Genomic DNA, 21,045 nt, shown 5'->3' with positions numbered 1-21,045 from the left:
ACTCAGCTGAGGGCAGTGCTGTCTGCATTAGTTTTATATGTGTGAAACTGAAACTTTGTTAAAATAGCATGTACACAACACGTAGAAGTCCAGTATAGCAATAGATTCAGTCATACAGTAAGGATAATGGATATAGCACCAAATGAAAATAGCACATACTAGTGTACATTACAACTCTCATCACAACTTCTCGGCAGGTTAAGAAATACTTTAACTAGTTGCCGACCGCAGATAGCCGAATGACGGCTTCACTGCGGCCGGCCAGTTCTGGGTGGACGTCATATGACGTCCCCCCAGAACGCGCTCTGGGGCGCGCACCCGGCGATCTCCGTGATCGCTGTGTCCTACGGACACAGCTGATCACGAGATGTGGTAAAAGGCCAATCATACCGGCCTTTTACCACGTGATCAGCGGTGTCCAATGACACGCTGATCACAGGGAAATGCAAGTGCCGGTTCTCGGCTGCACTTTCCTCACGCTGTCAGATCGTGAGGAAAGTACTGCCGAGAACCGGCAGTTGGCAGAGCGAGGATCGGCACCGATCATCAGGGAACTGATGATCAGTGCCCTGATGATCGGTGCCCAGCAGTGCCACCCACAAGTTCCGCCCACCTGTGCCCAGCAGTGCGCCCACTAGCTCCGCCCACCTGTGCCCAGCAGTGCACCCACCTGTGCCCAGCAATGCACCCACCTGTGCCACTCTGCAGTGTCACACACCTGTGCCCAGCAGTGCCACCCACCTGTGCCCACCAGTGCCACCCACCTGTGCCCACCAGTGCCACCCACCTGTGTCCACCCACCAGTGCTGCCCACCAGTGCCACCCACCAGTGCAGCCCAGCAGTGCTGCCAGTCAGTGCCACCAGTCAATGCCCAGCGGTTGTGCCAGCCAGTGCCGCCAGTCAGTGCCCAGCAGTGATGCCAGTCAGTGCCATCTATCAGTACCCATCATCAGTGTCACCTATCAGTGCCGCCTATCAGTGCTGCATATTAGTGCCGCCTATCCGTGCCACCTCATTAGTGCTGCCTATCAGTGCCGCCTATCCGTGCCACCTCATTAGTACTGCCTATCAGTGCCCTTTAGTGCTGCCTATCAGTGCCCATCAGTGCCGCCTATCAGTGCCCATCAGTGCTGCCTCATCAACGCACATCAGTGAAGGAGAAAAATTACCTGTTTGAAAAATTTTATAATAGAAACAAAGAAACTTTTTTTTTTTTTTTCAAATTTTTTGCAATTTTTTAATTTATAGCGCAAAAAGTAAAGCGCCCAGTGGCGATTAAATACCACCAAAAGAAAGCTCTATTTGTGAGAAAAAAATGATCAAAATTTCATATGGGTACAATGTTGCATGACCGCGCAATTGTCAATCAAAGTGCAGCAGCGCTGAAAGCTGAAAATTGGCCTGGTAAGGAAGGGGGTATAAGTGCCTGGTAGGCAAGTGGTTAACAACCTTTCAAATGATCCCTCTATAAGCAAAACCCTTGGGCGGACCTTCAAGTTTCATATGTTCTCTAATCATCTTTCCAACTTCCTGGGTACAGCATGGTGGCTTGTTGGTTAGCATGGATGACTTGCTATGTTGAGGTTCTGAGCCATAACCCAGCAAGGCTCCAGCCTTTTAGCAAAAAAATGTTATGCATCACAGACAACATCAATGCACTGTTTAATTGGGCAACTATGTGGCAAATGAGGTTTAATGTTGATAAATGTAAGGTTATGCACTTGGGGGTTAAGAATATGCATGCATCATACATACTAGGGGGAGTACAACTGGGGGAATCAATGGTGGAGAAGGATCTGGGAGTTCTGGTAGATCACAAGATTAATAATGGCATGCAATGCCAAGCTGCGGTTTCTAAAGCGAGCAAAATCCTCTCTTGTATTAAAAGAGGTATAGACTCCAGAGAGAGAGATATCATATTACCCCTGTACAAATCATTAGTAACACCTCATCTGGAATATGCAGTTCAGTTTTGGGCACCAATTCACAAAAAGAACATTGGGGAACTGGAGAAAGTACAGAGAAGGGCAACTAAACTGATAAGAGGCATGGAGGAGTTCAGCTATGAGGAAAGATTAGAGGAACTGAACGTGTTCTCTATTGAGAAGAGGAGATTAACCACTTCCATTCAGGGCACTTTTACCCCCTTCCTGCCCAGGCCAATTTTCAGGTTTCAGCGCTCTCACACTTTGAATGACAATTGTACAGTCATACAACATTGTACCCAAACTAACATTTTATCATTTTCTTCACACAACTAGAGCTTTCTTTTGGTGGTATTTAATCAACACTGGGGTTTTTATTTTTTGCTAACAAAAAAACCCGAACATTTTGAAAACAAAAACACGTTTTTCTTTGTTTCTGTTATAAAAGTTTGCAAATAATTGTTCTTCATAAATTTAGGCCAAAATGTATTCCACTACATGTCTTTGGTGAAAATAACCCAAATTAGTATTTATTATTTAGTTTGTAGGAAAGTTATAAAGTTCACAAACTATGGTATATATCTGAAAATTGATCAATCCTGAAGTACTGACAGTCAGTCTAATTTCTTGAGGTCCAAGAATGTCAGAACAGTACAGATATCCCCCAAATGACCCCGTTTTGCAAAGTAGACAGTCCGACGTATTTCATACCAGGCATGGCGAGTTTTTTGAAGTCCTGAAGTACTTACAGCCAATCTAATTTCTTGAGGTCCAAGAATGTCAGAACAGTACAGATATCCCCCAAATTCCCCTTTTTGCAAAGTAGACAGTCCAACGTATTTCATAACAGGCATGGCGAGTTTTTTGAAGTTGGAATTTTTTTGTCAATTTTTCAGAAAATGAAGAAATTAAAAAAATGATTTTCACTATTTTTTTTTTTTTACATACTGTTACCAGTGCAGTACAGCGTCATCATATAACTGGCATGACGGTGATCGGGGACACTTACTGGTGACAGTACGGAAAAAAAAAATATTGCTAATTTTTTGTTAATCTTTATTTTTTTATTTTTTTTAATTTTTTATTAAATTTTTTTCTCTTTTTTTAAAAATTTTTTTCATATTGCACTGTGACCAAAGTAGTATAATGTTACCATAGTAACATTGTACTACTTTGGGACGTGATCAGTATTTTCTTTTACACAATTTGCTTATTGCAAAGAATTACTTTGCTATAAGCAAGCATTTACCTGAATGAAATCGATTCATGCAGGGGTTTTTTTTGTGATTAGCTGTGATTTGGCGACGGCTAATCACATGACACAGCTGGGCTGTGATTGGCCCAGCTTGTGCATGTGATTGCTGTGACCATTCACAGCTAGACACACTTGTATACAATGGATGGCATGATTGGTCACAACAGGTCACATGGTACTGGCAACGGCGCCGGTACACAGATCTGTCATTGACGTGTCTGAGGTACACAGCCAGTGACAGATCTTGCTACAGTGCGGCCCTGCGGGCATGCGCAATGCGTGTTCTGGAAAGGACGCCATATGACATCCACCCGGAGGGACGAGCTGTTCGCCTGACCGCCATCTGGCTATAGGCCGGGCGGCAACTGGTGAAGGGGGGATATGATCAACATGTATAAATACATCAGTGGTTCATATAGTGAACTCGGTGTAGAGCTATTCACCCTGAGGTCATCACAGAGGACAAGCGGGCACTCTTTACGTCTGGAGGAAAAGAAATGTAATCTCCAAACACAGAAAGGTTTCTTCACAGTGAGAGCTGTGAAAATGTGGAATAGACTCCCTCAAGAGTTGGTTCTGGCCAGCTCAGTGGATTGCTTTAAAAAAGGCCTGGATTGTTTCTTAGATACACAGAATATAACTGGATACTAACATTTATAGGTAAAGTTGATCCAGGGAATCAGACTGCCTCTCAGGGGATCAAGAAGGTATTTTTTCCCCTGCAGTAGCAAATTGGATCATGCTTTGCTGGGTTTTCTTGTCTTCCTCTGGATCAATTGTGGGTGTAGTATTATAACTTTTTGTTTTTAAAGGTTGAACTGGATTGTCTTTTTTCAGCCAGACTAACTATGTAATATTATCAAGCATCACAAGTGATGACCAGGACACTGAAATATTTTGCACTAAACAAAATATACAGTGGATAAATTAAACCACAAATAACGTAGCACTCTGTACATTTCACACATCACTCTGTAGTATTACATTTCATAACAGATGTATTTTTACCTATAGTGGCTTTGTCGGTTTCAATCTCTGCCAGCAGGTCTCCTTCACTGAGCTTCTCTCCAACCTTCTTCTCCCATTTCTGTACTGTCCCCATTGTCATTGTCGGTGATAGTGCAGGTAATAAGATCTATAGATTTGGAATACAAGAGATCCAATCTTACTAAAAATTAAGATCTGCTATAGTTATGGGATCCTGGGTTTAATGTCTATCTGGCACCCTACGTGCATAAAGTTTGTGGATTTTTTCTGTGTTTGTATGGATTCATTTACTGGCCATAATGGCTCAAAACTGGTCCTAACGTGTGCATCTGTACAGCTTTATTAGGAAAACAAATCTACAACTCCAGACAAATGGCAAAACAGGCAATTTCATATATACTGTATATATGTTTCCTGTTCTAGCTGTCAAAGATCTGAAATTATTTTGTTCAGTCAATCTTGTACTTTACAAACACCTGCAATACCACCACTACCACCCTGGCTCTTAGGTGAGCAAGGAATATGGTAAGTACTGTGCTTATTTTCATCCCTCTACACAAGATGAGTATTTAGCCCTTGCAGTGCGGGGGAAGTTGTACAGTAACTTGGATTTAAGCTTTAAGATGCATAATGGTCCTGCATTACACCTTGTCTTGGTAAAAGACAGCATTCGCTAAAAAACACATAAACCTGGCTTGCTACTGCACAAAAAAAAAGAAAATTACTTTGCCTTGTGCTTTTCTTTAATAAACAAATGTGTATATACTGCAGCAGATAAATAGTGGGTACTAATTATATTACATGACATAATACATTCACATGGATGCCAAGGTTACCTTCAGGTGTGTGGGATAGGAACTGCCAGGGGCTTGAACTGCTGCTGGAGGTGGTGCCTGGGCAGCTGCTGTTGGGGTGCTTGAAGGAGCAGCAGGTGCAGGAGTAGCAGCAACAGTGTCCAATGTGTAGTTCTTGAAGGCATCCATCAATTCAGGCCTATGGAATAGCACATTTTTTTTTTTTAATGATAGTTCCACTTTACAGCAGGCATACTCTCTCAGTTAGCATTCGAGTATGAAATGTTTTTGCAATCACCTGTCTAAAGATCTAATCTAATCAAAGCAGGGAATGTTCACAATGAAATATGCTTCAGTCCTGGCGATCATCATTACTGTCCAGGGGAGGTTTTCTTTTTTTATAAAAAAAAAAAGTGGCTTTACTTTAACCACTTGCCCTACGGAAGATTTACCCCCCATTAATGACCAAGCCATTTTTTGCTGTTCAGCACTTCCCTATTTCAACTGGTAATTGCACGGTCATGCAATGCTGTACCAAACAAAATGTCCTGTTTTTCCCACAAATAGAGATTTCTTTTGGTGGTATTTGATCACCTCTGTGGTTTTTACTTTTTGGCAATATAAACAAAAGAAGGCAGACCAGGTAAATTTTTTTTTCTTTTTGTACTTTGCAGGAGAATTAAAGATCATTTCTCCTGCAATGCAAAGCTTGCTGTCATGAGCCTAACTCATTCATGAAATATCATGAATTAAATAGGTTTTGACAGCTCAAGATAGTGATCTGTGATTGGCTGGAGCTGGAAACATGGTATAGGGTTCTGTGATTGGCCATGTATCATGTGACAGCTGTGGGCCAATCACAGCTCTCTAGGAAGAGAAGCAGAGCTGTTATGAATCAGATTGATTCATAGCAGCTTTGCTAACATTGTGATTATGTGATCGCATAGTGATCATGTGATAACCGGGTCCCATTCACCGGGATCTTCATTCTGCTGTTTCCGCCAGACACAGCAGCCGCGGGTGGGGAAGTGCCCCCGTGTTAGTACAGCCAGAACGACGTACCCATATGTCACTCACCTGTAGCTGCCGCCCGGCCACAGTACATTGCGGGCGGGAAGTGATTAAAGTGGTAGTAAATGTAAAAAAAAAAACAAAAACACTGCAAGGTAAAGGCATAATGTGCTAGTATACATTGCATACTAGCACATTATGAAAGCCTTACCTGATAACAAAGCCCTCCAGCAGCACGCTGTCACTGCTGCAGAGGCTTCCATCTTCACTCGGTCTTCCAACCAGGTTCACGGGCTGCTTGAATGGCCGAGCCGTGAAGACAGTTCACATGCGCATGGGAGTCACTTCCACAGCACAGAACTCTGAAGGAATGGCACAAGTATTCCATTCCTTCAGAGCGCATGTGCCAGGACATCACTGGTTGCTGCTCACTAGAATATCTCCTAAACAATGAACATTTAGGACATATTCATTTTACCTACAGGTAAGCTTTATTACAAGCCTACCTGTAGGTACAAGGGGCGTTCAAGTCAAACTGGGACTTTAGAGATTATATAATAAAAATAAAAAAATTTAAAGTGGAGACATTTATTTTTCAACATACTCCCCTTCTACATTTATACACTTATCCCAGTGTTTAACTACTGCCTGGAAAGCTTCGGCATAGAAAGATTTGTCAGTACGCCTGAACCATCCTAGGACAGCCTGCTTCAAATCATCATCAGTGCTGAAATGCTGACAACAGAAGATTCGTCTCTTGTACAATCTCACGACAGGTTATGTATTGATTATCCAGTATCAGGCGTTCCATGCGCTGAATGTTCCCAGGAAAGACTGCTGTGGGCTGGGAACCGCCTTGGCCGGGATTGTCACTGACAGACGTACGGCCATCTTTGAAACATTTACACCATTCAAATACTATGGATGAGCATCTCTTCAACGTACTGTGCTTGAAGTCTTCTGTAGATACCTGTGGGTTTAATGCCTTCGTTTACAAGAAACTTCATCACCACACGCTGATCCATGCACAAACTAACACTGTTGTCTGCCATCTTGACTGGATCGGTCCATGACATGTGCGCTGCCTATCAGTAACAGAACACACTTGCCACTGACCACTGCGTGCAGCACGGCCACATTAGCATCCCTTTTTATTTTCTGTAAAGCTAAAAGTCCTGGCTTGACTTGAACGCCCCTCATACAAATCAAAATTGAGACTTTACTACCACTGTAAGCCCACTTTAAAATGATTACAAAAGTAGATTACAACTAGCTCTATGTAGAAAACATGACTGGTCAGGGATACACCTTATAATTTAACGCATGTTACTAGTTTTACAGTTATTTCTGTAAATTCCATCATTGGAAAAAAGTCTTGATTCTTGAAAAATATTGCACAAGTGGAATTAAAGCTCTGTAAAATATATGTAAAAGACATTGGCATCTACAACCCATAAACAAAAATCAGCCTACACTGTATAAAATCTAAGTAATACCAATAAGCAATCAAGACAATAGATATATGTGCTTGTCACTCACCTATCAACAGTGATGCAAATTATGGAACCAATTGGGACGTCTTTTGTCCCTTCTGCCACTAGGATTTTGGCCATGTAGCACTCCTCCAAACTTTCAAATCCTACTGTAGCTTTGTCTGTCTCAACCTACAAAACATACACAATTTGTAATGTCAGTAAATTCTATTATCATACTGGCTGCTGTATTTACTGCACCTTTTCTGTGGATTCAAAACGCTCATACTAACAGGTTTCTGCGATTACAACGGGAGACTTTTGAGTGCTTTTGCTCCAAGAGTGTAGTTATGTATCCAGAGGCTGCTGAATACGCAGACAGTGCCTGCATCTGATTGGAGGAAATTTTCTGACCGCCTCCTTGAACAAGTCCTAAGACAAGCAGGGCTATCCATTGTTAGAATTTCAGCTGATTCAGAGGAATTTACCAAAATTCTAATAGTGTATAGCTAGCCTAACAGTTGACACCTAGAGTGGATACTGATTTAGTTTTTCCATAGCCAAATGAAGTTCCTTTTTTTTTGCATTCTTTATTTATAGGTTGTTTTGTCATTACATAACAAAGAACAGCGGGACAAGTCACAACAAAATAGCTAAAGCACAATGGTTGGCATTGGGCTTCTAGTCGGGAGCATACAATATGAAAGTACATAGGTTAACATACAAATATAAAAGGAACAGATGACGGTAGGTTGGAACTCTGAATATTAAATTAAAGAAATGCTGGGTAGGTGCAATGAAAGTCCAGGGGCCCCCATGTGATAAGAGCAGAATTCTACTTCCAGTAGTATTATTGGACAGTTGTATTGGAAGGGTTTCACTAACATAGTGACAGCGAGTGCCTTTCGAGGGGAAAACAGAAGAGCCCCATGAAGTTCCTTTTTACATTTTCACAAAATCAATTTTTTTTTTTTATCAGACCAGATTTTAAAGTGGCATGACAGTCAAACCCCAAGCCTAAATCTACTCCCAACCCAATTCTAAGATTATTTTATCTACCCTATGATGCCTATACTTACCTATTCTGAAGCTGCTCCTGTCTGATCACATGACTGGCCTTCAGCACTGGCTATTGGGTACAGGAAAGACAGGCGACAACAGCTCAGCTGCCTCATAGTAAGCCTATGGGTGACGCCAGGCTCTGCAGCCGTTTGTTGCTGCATCTCCTCTACACTGAAGCCGGCACTGGGACCCGATCGTGTGACTGGACCATGGCGACTTCAGAGTAGGTAAGTATAGACTTGTTTTCTTTCACAGGGTGACTAGAATAGTCTTAGAATGGGGGTGGGAGTAGAGTTAGGCTTAGTTGGGGTATGACTGGAAATCCACTTTAACTGTGTGTTCAACCAAAAAAAAAAAAAAGAAAAAGCAAGAAGCCTTAATTTTGTAATAGTGATAGAAATACAGTGTATCAAATAAAACATTTAGAAATCAAACCTCTGCAATCAGATCCCCTTCGCTGATTTTATCGCCTTCCTTCTTTTCCCATCGTGCAATTGTTCCCATCTGCATTGTGGGGGAGAGTGCAGGTAAAGGCACCTGTACAAAGAAAAGATCCACTAGTAAGAGTCCCAAATAAAATGTTCATTTGTAAATACATAAGCCTTTTGCTACATCCAATTGCCCATTACGTTAAATCCTTGCCAAACACCCTCTGTGTGTATTGTACTGAAGATCTGACCAGAGCAAGTGATGGGCAATGAATGTGATGTGTCAGACGGGTGGACTGGCAATCTAAAACATTGGAGGCTTCAATTCACTGCAAATGTAATGAATGAAAAACAAGCTCTTTGCCAAACTCTTTTGGATCTAAATCCCTGGTGCCCAACCTGCGGCCCTTTGAGGTTTGAAGTGTGGCCCTTGGGCCCCAGCAATAAGTACAGAAAGCATTTATTTGTAAAGGGGCTCCTAATAGTAGTCTAGTAAAGTCTAGTGGTTTCAAGTAACATGTCCCTAGTCTCTGACTGTCTTCTATGAATTCTATCTCCAACCACTCCTGAAAAAAATCTGACCATTTTCTCTAGCAAGTCTTCAATCTGTGACAGTGTTCTGTAGCATTACATGTAATAAATACTATATGTGGCTCTTTGGAGACATTAGGGGCCACATTTGAGGCCCTCTTTACCTTGAAAGAGAATAACCACTGATCTAAATGGACCAATATTTGGCCAAATTGCACACAAACTAGGATGACTAGTCAATATAAAGCTGCCTGACATACGAAAAAAAAAAAAAAAAAAGAGAAGAGGACAAAAGCAGTATTAAATCCAAAAGCAAACATTATATTGCAGCTTAGATGTGATGGCTGCATTAGTTTCCTTTTTTAGGCTTTCTTTCTTCTATTTTCATCTGGTGATTCAGCCAGCGATTCTGCTTGTTTTCAGAAATGTATCAACTAACATGGATGAGGCAATCCAGTTACCACTGACAGGGGTGATTACAATGATCAGTTTTTATGTATTCATGTAAAACCTTTATAATCAGTTACAGCAATTTTTTTCCTTTTGGGATAAAGTGTGAGCTAGATTTTGGCTTCAATTTATTTGTATTCAAGCCTGTAAGGAAATTTAAAACTTCCATCCCCCTCCAGACTGACAATGCTGCTTTCCAAAGGTGCCCCCAGTGCTTCTTGATCCACTCTAATACAGAAGGTGTGTTACTGGCCAGATCACCAGGTGAAATCAGAGAGAAAAAAGCCAAAGAAAAGAAAAGAAAACTGATGCAGCCACCACATCTAATGATTGGTAAGCTGCAATATAGTACATTTTTTGTTTTGGGCTTAATACCACTTGAAGGTATTATGTGGCTGGCATGCAACAGAACTATTCAGATTGTAGCATTATTCGTATAATCATATACTGCCAAGATAGTTATGTTCAATATAATGTCATAAGGGCGATTCTGTCCCAGCTGACATAAATCCAACTTCCAATATCATTAGTGGAAGTCACCCCATCACTGCCCAAAATGCTGCTGAAAGTCCAGTGCCAGCATGGGAGAGGGGCACAATGACAATGCCAGCATGGAAGAGGTGATACAATGATAATGCCAGCATGGGAGAGGTGACACAATGACAATGCCAGCATGGGAGAGGCGATACAATGCCAGCATGGGAGAGGTGATACAATGACAATGCCAGCATGGGAGAGGAGACACAATGACAATGCCAGCATGGGAGAGGGGAGACAATGACAATGCCAGCATGGGAGAGGGGAGACAATGACAATGCCAGCATGGGAGAGGGGAGACAATGACAATGTCAGCATGGGAGAGGAGACACAATGACAATGCCAGCATGGGAGAGGTGATACATAGCCAGCATGGGAGAGGGGACACAAAGACAATGCCAGCATGGGAGAGGTAATACAATGTCAGCATGGGAGAGGGGACACAATGAGAATGCCAGCATGGGAGAGGAGACACAATGACAATGCCAGCATGGGAGAGGAGACACATGGCCAGCATGGGAGAGGGGACACAAAGACAATGCCAGCATGGGAGAGGTAATACAATGCCAGCATGGGAGAGGGGACACAATGAGAATGCCAGCATGGGAGAGGGGACACAATGAGAATGCCAGCATGGGAGAGGTGATACATAGCCAGCATGGGAGAGGTGATACATAGCCAGCATGGGAGAGGGGACACAAAGACAATGCCAGCATGGGAGAGGTGATACAATGCCAGCATGGGAGAGGTGATACAATGCCAGCATGGGAGAGGTGACACAATAACAATGCCAGCATGGGAGAGATGATACAATAACAATGCCAGCATGGGAGAGATGATACAATAACAATGCCAACATGGGAGAGATGATACAATAACAATGCCAGCATGGGAGAGGTGATACATAGCCAGCATGGGAGAGGTGATACAATAACAATGCCAGCATGGGAGAGATGATACAATAACAATGCCAGCATGGAAGAGATGATACAATAACAATGCCAGCATGGGAGAGATGATACAATAACAATGCCAGCATGGGAGAGGTGATACATAGCCAGCATGGGAGAGGGGACACAAAGACAATGCCAGCATGGGAGAGGTGATACAATGCCAGCATGGGAGAGGTGATACAATAACAATGCCAGCATGGGAGAGATGATACAATAACAATGCCAGCATGGGAGAGGTGATACATAGCCAGCATGGGAGAGGGGACACAAAGACAATGCCAGCATGGGAGAGGTGATACAATGCCAGCATGGGAGAGGTGACAATGCAAGCCTATGAACAGCTCCATAGAGTAACGTAAGTAGAAATGTAGCAATTGTGCAGCTTATGATAGACTCTCCTGTCTGACATACACCTCTGTGCAGAGCATGGGTTACAAACGTTCTGATCTGTACATGCTCTAGCAGATGTAGATGGCTCTTTACCATATCCATGTCACACTATAGGTTTACAGGGCTGGAAATCTCCCCCACTCAATAATCCCCCCTCTCCGTCTGCACACAGCAATGATCTCTCCTTCCCTTCTATAGATTCTCTCTCCCCTCAAGTGACCCCCCCCCATAGACCTGCTCCCAGAATACTAGTCAAAGTACAGCTGTCAGGAGAGAAATATGAGGGCTGCCAATGCAATCCTCCTTCTGACAATGCTAGTTGCTTGGCTTTGTCTCTTAAATCTAAGTCTGTTCAGGTCAAGACTGGGGAAGCGCTTACATGAAAGTATCAGACTACAGAAACACAGACGTTTCAGATTTCCTCTGTTCACACAAGTATCAGCATGACAACCAAGATCCTAGCATTTCCCAGAGGTCAGCAATGGCAGTCTATATATTTTTCTCATGACAAGTTGCCTTCAAAGCTGAACTTTGTGAAATAGATAAAATCTCCCCTTACACTGGGGCCCCCAGTACTGCGAGGGACCAATGCTTGTTTAGTCTAGGAGGCAGATCCCTGGACTACTTACCTGCCCCCTAAGGCCTCATTCACACTGGCCGTCAGACCTGTGTTTACATGCGTTTAGCCAGCTAAAAAAGTTAGGAGCCAGTTTTTTTGGGGGTGGGTTGTCAGCGCCCGGGGCAAGGCAACTTTTGGGCCACAAGCCTCTGCATGTCTGGCATCATCTCTCACGGTTTACCATGTCCTTACACAAGTGGTTTTCGTCATTCTGCTGTAAAGTTTCTTACCTGCAGATCCCGCCAGTAACAGCACTTCTTGATGCACACTGACAATGCTAGGCCGCGGCCTCACACAAAGCATCGGCGTTGCCAGCGCTCCTTGGATTGTCTGTTGAGTGTCCTGTAAGGTCTATCAGAGAGAAACCTCAATGAGTGATGGAAGGAGCATGTGCGGCATGTGGATGTCACCACTGACAACTGGGAATTAGTGTGAGTGTTGTCAGCCTGCAGCAGGAAGTGCTGTTAATGGCAGGATCTCCAGGTCAGAAGCTCTGCAACAAATTCACCAAAAATGATTTGCTTAGGAAAACAGTACACAGTACATCATAAAGCCAAACATATCGAGAGATACAATTATGGCTTATCTAGGCAGCCACGGGGCAGTAAAAATAGGTGGTTGAGCTTTACCCTCCCCCCCCTGCAAATAGAACATGCAGCCACTTAGGGCTGTACACATGCCAGTCATGATGCTTTGTGGCTGCATCAAAAATGAGACTGCATGTTGAAGTCGGTGGGCAGTCCTGCCACCAAATGCAACCCATTTAAATGAATGGGCCCCCACTGCAACCGCATGCAAGGCAAATGGGTGCAATGGTTGGCATTGTAAGGGTCAAACCAGGTGGTGAGCTGACATATCGCCTCCAAACCGCCTGTCAAATCCATTGTGGATCACTCTTCAGAGGGGCAGCAAGGGTACTGCATGTGAGGGCAAGCCTTTAGGGTTTATATACTCTTTAGGTGGAGCCTCTGGCTTTATCACCTTCTGAGTCAGTGGCCTGGAACAAGCATGCAGCAAGTGAAAAATGTTCACAAGCCATTGCACGGATGGGCAATATGAGTTCCAGAGCTGGAAATGCTCCATTAGAGCCTTGAGACCAAAAGCACATGTTTCTGAGGTGTGATCCACGACCCAAATGTGCTATCATATACTAGGGAACTTCGTCTACCAGCTAGTGCCCATGTTCTTCACGCATCCAGTCGTGTGCGGCCTTCCTTGGCTGATGTCTAGGAGGATATACACCGAGGGCAGACCTATGCACACAATTCTGTTGTTTTATCATGCCTTATGGCTCTACACTAGTGGCAAGATCTGCCCCTCCTCTGAAGAGTGATCCACACTCAAAGTCACTTTTCACAGTCAATTTGATAGGCGATGGGAAGGTGATATGTCTCCACCTCACCGCCTGCTTTAACACCCTAAACACTGTACTACTGCACTGCGACCTCATGTATTGCACACAGTTGTAGAGCGGTTGCAGTTCTGCCCCAGTCCTGAGAATTCCTGCCATGGCTGTGAAGCAATGCATTGAGGAATGTGTACACCCCCAGCTGCCATCTTTACAGCTTAAAAGGGAGCAGCAGGGGGGCGGTAAAAATGCAGCTCAACCAGGTGTTTTCACTGCCCCCTGACCTCAAGTGTAAGTGAGCCCATACTGCACACACAGCAATGCATGTCCCGGAGTGCAGAGTGCGGGCTATTCACTCCCAATATCAGCACACGTGTTGTAAGACGCCACATCACACGATGCGACAGCATGTGGGCTCCTAATGCAGCACGTCAAACACGCATTCAGTACCCACACCACACCATCTGTACAATCTCCTTTGGCTGCTCCAAAACTATTTAATATGAAGACAAAATGAAATGGGTTCAAATCACACCACACAGAACCGCATGTGACTTGTACAGGAATGAGACGTGACCGTGTGAACCGGAGCTAAAGGGCCAATTCACACCTAAATCGCCGCATTCCTGTGTGACCCCCCCCGTGGATGCACTCGGCCGATGGCACACCGGAGCCCTCCAGAGGTATGAAGTCCATGCACTACTACTAAAAATGTGCTGCAACCGGATCACATGGCACTGCGATATCATGGGAACAGTGCAGGCAATCACACTGCATTTGTGATCTGCGTTTGGGGTGTCATTAAAAATGCACCGACACCCACAGCAGACTGCACACCCAGGGCATTGTGAACCCAGGGCAGGAAACACCCACAGAACCTGGGCTTCCCACACTGTGTTCTGGTGTGGATGGGCCTAAAGGAGATTGTACAGTGTAGGGCCACCTTTGTGGAGATCATACAATCACATTGTACAGTGTATGACCATCTTTGTGGAGTTCATACAATCAGATTTTACGTTGTATGACCATCTTTATGGAGATCATACAATCAGACTGTACAGTGTATGACCATCTTTATGGAGATCATACAATCAGACTGTACAGTGTATGACCATCTTTATGGAGATCATACAACCAGACTGTACGGTGTATGACCATCTTTATGGAGATCATACAACCAGACTGTATGGTGTATGACCATCTTTATGGAGATCATACAATCAGACTGTACGGTGTATGACCATCTTTGTGGAGTTCATACAACCAGATTGTACAGCGTATGACCATCTTTGTGGAGTTCATACAATCAGACTGTACGGTGTATGACCATCTTTGTGGAGTTCATACAATCAGACTGTATGGTGTATGACCATCATTATGAAGATCATACAATCAGACTGTACAGTGTATGACCATCATTATGAAGATCATACAATCAGACTGTACGGTGTCTAGTCATCTTTATGAAGATCATACAATCAGACTGTACGGTGTCTAGTCATCTTTATGGAGATCGTACAGTGTAGGGAAGCAGAGCTCGGCCATACCATCCTCTGATCTCTCCTCCTGTCAGCATACAGCCTGGTATTGGTGTGCAGATACGGAACTACAAGTCCCAGCTGTCTCCAGGCACAGCTCTTTCTGATGGGCCATTACTGAACTACAATTCCCAGCATACCTTGGCCCAGCTCCACACACAGGGCACTCTGGGACTTGTAGTGCCCCCGCCCCGGCCGCTCTTACCCTCTGGTGGGGAGGATAGCTGTACCACCTCCTGCCGGTCTCCGCTCCCCGCCTCCCCGGTACTCGGCCTCCTCCGGGCACACCGGCTGGCACACCGTCCAGGGCTCGGAGGCGGCAGCCGGCGCTCATGTGGTACCTCCGGACTCGGGCCGCCGTGTTCCCGTGTCCCCGGGCCGGCAGAGCGGAGCGGAGGGACCCGCGGAGCCTCAGGCACAGGCGGAGCATGGTGTCGGGGAACACTCAGGGCCTGGGTCCTCTCCTTCTTCAATGACCTCCCCGGCGATTCGGGAACACTCACGGCAGATGCTCCGACCTCCACGTTCCCCTAGGGGGCGCGCTCACATCGCGATAGTCATCGGGCGCCATCTTGGTACACCCACATCCTCAGACATTTACTATGAGCCACATTTTCTTTTCAGATGCTAGATATCAAATGGTCTCGTCACACAAAGTGCTCGCGATGTATTTGCTCAATTGTATAAAATTATACGGTGTGGATGGTGTCCTAGAGATCGTGCTCGCTGATTGAGAGGAGCAAGATGGCTCTGAGAGTCTTCCGGGGACTTCTCAGTCAAAGAATCCTGAGGTGAAGGTGGAGCAAGATGGCTGACTCGGCGTGCTGTCGTCTAGTCGTAAGATCGTTAGGGTGGGTGTGTGCGGGGTGTGGCAACCAATGACAGCCGAGACAATGTGACACCAGGAGGAACGGCACTACATCGCTGTCTGATTGGACAGATCCCTGAAAGGGTTTTTTCAGCTACAGTCCATGGACAGTTATCGGTGAATGTAAAGTATAGGACAGGCGGGCTAGGAATTATAACTCAAGGAGGTCTGGTCGCTAAAATATTTTCTGCCAGCCGAGGTCCAAATCTCTTCAAGTAAAAGAAAATAGAACCGCCTTACATAAAGTGTTCTCATCAGAGCAATCCTTAGTTCAGTTGCTCCCCTCAGAGCGCCCCCTTATATCAGGTGACCCCAACAGAGCACCCCCTAGTATCAAGTGTCCCCATCAGAGCGCCCCCTAGTATCAAGTGTCCCCAACAGAGCGCCCCCTAATATCAAGTGTCCCCAACAGAGCGCCCCCTAATATCAAGTGTCCCCATCAGAGCGCCCCCTAGTATCAAGTGTCCCCATCAAAGCGCCCCCTAGTATCAAGTGTCCCCAACAGAGCGCCCTTAATATCAAGTGTCCTCAACAGAGCGCCGCCTAATATCAAGTGTCCCCAACAGAGCGCCCCCTAGTATCAAGTGTCCCCAACAGAGCGCCCCCTAGTATCAAGTGTCCCCAACAGAGCGCCCCCTAATATCAAGTGTCCCCAACAGAGCGCCGCCTTATATCAAATGTCCCCATCAGAGTGCCCCTTATATCAACTGTTCCCAACAGAGTACTCCCTCATATAAAGTGTCCCCAACAGAGTGCCCCCTTATAACAGGTATCCCCATCAGAGTATATTGGAGGTGATTGCGAGCGCAGGAGAACGTAAAAGCAGCTAGCATAAAAAGGTAAAACCTCAACACCTCAAAAATACAGTAAAAAATAATAATATGCAGCGCTAAATGGTAACATATGATGAACAATAACAATGGTAATAAAAATATGGTAATAAAATTGTATAAATATAGGGTGAGCGCTATTGAGGAGCAAAGTTGGTGAAGTGATTATTATGTCTTAAAATGACATATCTATATGACACAAGTTAAATAGTTGAGTGACAATAGTGAATAGTCCGATCAACGAATATAGTAGTCCATAAAAAAAGTGATCCATGCTCCGTCCCGACACGGATCATTTTATGGACTGCTATATTAGTTGATCGGACTATTCACTATTTAACTTGTGTCATATAGATACGTCACTTTAAGACGTAACCATCACTTCACCAACTTTCCGCCTCAATAGCGCTCACCCTATATTTATACAATTTTATTGCCATATTTTCATTACCATTATTATTGTTCATCATATGTTATTATTTATCCCCATCAGAGTACTCCCTTATATCGTGTCCCCAACAGAGTGCCCTCCTCATATCAAGTGTCCCCAACAGTGTGCCCTCCTCATATCAAGTGTCCCCAACAGAGTGCCCCCTTATATCAAGTGTCCCCAACAGAGTGCCCTCCTCATATCAAGTGTCCCCAACAGAGTGCCCTCCTCATATCAAGTGTCCCCAACAGAGTGCCTCCTTATATCAAGTGTCCCCATCAGAGTACCCCCCTCATATCAAGTGTCCCCATCAGAGTGCCCTCTTATATCAAGTGTCCCCATCAGAGTAGCCCCCCTCATATCAAGTGTCCCCAACAGAGTGCCCCTTATATCAAGTGTCCCCATCAGAGTAGCCCCCCTCATATCAAGTGTCCCCAACAGAGTGCCCCTTATATCAAGTGTCTCCAACAGAGTGCCCCCTTATATCAAGTGTCCCCAACAGAGTACTCTCTTATATCAGGTGTCCCCATCAGAGTACTCCCTTATATCATGTGTCCCCATCAGAGTACTCCCTTATATCAAATGTCCCCATAAGAGTGCCCCCTTATATCAAGTGTCCCCAACAGAGTGCCTCCTTATATGAAGTGTCCCCATCAACGTGCCCCGTTAAATCAGATTTCCTCATCAGAGTGCCTCCTTATATCAAGTGTCCCCATTAGAGTACCCCCTTATATCAGGTGTCACATCAGAGTGCTCCCCTAAAATCAAGTGTCCCCATCAGAATGCCCCCTTACATCAGGTGTCACCATACATGAGGTTCCCCCATCAGTGTGCCATCATATCAGGTGTCCCCATCATGGTGACCCCCATATATTAGATTCCCCCATCATAGTGTTCCCATATATCAGCTGCAAAAATCACCATGCCCCCTTACATCAGGTGCCCCTTTACATCAGATTCCTCCATCAGAGTCTCACTATAGATCAGTAAATATTAATAATACCTAGGTTCAGGAACCCTAGCAACTTGGAGAGTAGGCAAAACCCAGCAATGGATCGATGTGCACGGAAGTGTGACATTACCCCCCCCCCCTTTTTTTTTTACTGAGATCAGGTTTTCCAGGTGGAATATTTTTACTAGTCAAAGAGCAGAAACATCAAAAGCGGGAACCCGGGATCTTTCCTCATGGCCAAAGCCCCTCCAATCAACCAGGCACTGGAGTCTACCGCAGGAAACTTTAGAATCCAAGATTTGATGAACTTAATTTTCTTGGAAAGGATTGGTAGGAGGAGTTGCCAGGATTGAGGCACGAAAAACGCATTCAAAACCTGTGTTTTGAATGCGTTTTTCGTGCCTCAATGCTGGCAACTCCTCCTATCAATCCTTTTCAAGCTTGAGTAGAGATACATGAAAGGAATTGGGAATCTTAAGATAAGACGGCAAACAGAGTTTGAAGCAAACGGGATTGATTCTAGCAGAGATGACATAAAGTCCAATATAACGAGGGGAAAACTTCATGGATGGAACTTTTAGGCGGATATTCTTAGTAGCCAACCAATCCCTGTCCCCAGGCTGAAATAGAGTGACGCTTCGGCAGTGTCAATCAGCAAATCTTTTATGTCTGTCAGCTGCCCACCATAGTAGGGTCTGACCTTGGAACCAAATCTGATTCATACTCTTCTGCATAGCATCCAAGGCAGGGATCTCTTCTCTCAAACAAGGAAGGTTAGTTATAAAATCCATAGCAATGTGACACCACGGCTCCTCGGGGGGAGGCAATGGAAGAAGAGGTCCAGTTGAAGCTTGGTTAGAACTTGATACGGGCACAGACCGGACAGGCCTTCACAAAGTCCTTGAAATCCTCGCGGAGGTTCGGTCACCAGTAGAGACGACAGTGGAAAGTTAGGGTCCTGTGGATACCCAGATGAACAGAGAGCTTGAAGTCATGAGCCCAACATAACAGCTTCATCCTGGAATTTTCTGGCACAAAAGCTTTCCTCAGTGGGATAGAGTCCTGAACTAAGGTGAGAGCAAGATCCTGAATAAGGTGAGAGCAAGAACTCGGATGGGAGGAATTATAAACTCTGGTTCCCTGGAGGTCTCAGAATTCTGTGAGTCAAAGGAGTGTGATAATGCATCTGCCCTGGAGTTGGTTTTCCCCGTAGTAAAGAACAAAAGAAAGAGCTCACCAGCCTTGCACATTACCTCAGTAAACAGTAGATGAATTTATTAGTAAAATATACTCACAAGAGTAGCAGTAAAATAGGCATATAATAACCATAGCCAACACAGGGTTACAGGTCACATACAGGTTCCACCTGAAGGGGAGATAATCTCTTGTTCAAACTAACGCATTTCGAAGGGTGATCCCTTCTTCATCAGAGCTAGCCATAAAGAGATAAGTCACCCCTCAATAGATTGTTGATTGTTATTAAACCCCACAGGGGTTTAATGCTTTTAGTGTAATATAATGTGCATGGACACATGAGAACACTGTTAGCTTCTAGGAGCAGAAAAATAAATGCTCATAATAGCTTCTACAGTGCCTTGGAAAAATATTTATACCACTTGAAATTTTGCTCATTTTGTCATGTTACAACCAAAAACGCAGTTTACTACCTCTTTAAAAGCAAACATTATATTGCAGCTGATCAATTCTTAGATGTTATTAATTTTCTTTTTTTTAGGCTTTCTTTCCTTTATTGTCACCTGGTGATCTGGCCAGTAAGTCTATTGTTATTCAACGGAACAAGCTGTCCTGTAGATGTAACAGTGAGAGTGTTGAGATAAACCTTTTACTACTGACAAAGGTGCTTACAATGGTCAACCTTTATTTATGTAAACCTTTATCCCAACTCTTACTGTAACTGCTTAAAGTGGAATTCCAGTCAATAGCTAACTAAGGCTCAGCCTGCTTCCACCCCCATTCTAATGCTATTCTATCTAACCCTGTAAAGAAAAGATCCCTATACTTACCTATTCTAAAGCCCCTCCAGTCCCAGGCTGAGCCGCCAGTGGCAGCTTCTGTGTGTAGGAGAGGCAGTCGACAACAGATGCCCCATAGTAAGTCTATAGGTGATGTCATCTCCTAGGCAATTCTTAGCCATTGTCATTTCTCTCCTGCACACAGAAACCGCCACTGGAGACCAGAACTGAGCGGCTTCAGAATAGGTAAGTATACAGAACTTTTTTTTACAGGGTTAGATGGAATAGCTTTACAATGGGGGGGAGTAGGTTTATCATTAGTTAGCTATGGATTGGAATTCCAGTTTAAAAAGTGTGATCTGGAGTTTGACTTATTAGTGTATCTAAATCTGCTAGTACATCTAACACTACCCTCCCCCCAGATTAACAATGCTGCTGTCCAAAGTTGTCTCTGTTGCTCCTTCATCCAGAGTGGGGGCACTCTAATACAAGTGTGTTACTGGCCAGATCACCAGGTCAAAACAGAGGGGGGAAAAAAGCTTAAAAAAGAAAACTAATGCAGACACCACATCTAAACATTGTAACCTGTGATATAGTACATTTCTGTTGGGGTTTAATATTGCTTTAAATATATTAGTAGCATATTGATTTCAGAGCACTGCAAATTATGTGACTGCAGACACGTTTAGAT

The 21,045-nt window shown here is 44.3% G+C and overlaps 1 protein-coding gene across 1 annotated transcript in view; it reads right to left on the bottom strand.

Annotated features, from left to right (window-relative positions):
• Positions 1–15,827, bottom strand: part of DLAT (dihydrolipoamide S-acetyltransferase) — a 36,589-nt gene extending 20,762 nt beyond the window's left edge. The window contains exons 1-5 of the mRNA XM_089670200.1: positions 15,507–15,827; positions 8,943–9,044; positions 7,513–7,637; positions 5,005–5,161; positions 4,190–4,316 (exon numbers count right to left, since the gene is read on the bottom strand). Coding sequence (XP_089526326.1) covers positions 4,190–4,316; positions 5,005–5,161; positions 7,513–7,637; positions 8,943–9,044; positions 15,507–15,731 — 736 coding nt within the window. The 5' untranslated portion in view covers positions 15,732–15,827. The remainder of the gene's footprint in view (positions 1–4,189; positions 4,317–5,004; positions 5,162–7,512; positions 7,638–8,942; positions 9,045–15,506) is intronic.
• Between the last annotated feature and the right edge of the window lie 5,218 nt (positions 15,828–21,045).

The sequence above is a fragment of the Staurois parvus genome, unplaced genomic scaffold (assembly GCF_062004578.1).
Source record: "Staurois parvus isolate SC_StPar_1 unplaced genomic scaffold, SC_StPar_1.0 ptg000087l, whole genome shotgun sequence".
NCBI lineage: Eukaryota > Metazoa > Chordata > Amphibia > Anura > Ranidae > Staurois > Staurois parvus.
Note: the sequence above shows the minus strand (reverse complement) of the source record. Positions and strands in the feature narration are given on the sequence as shown.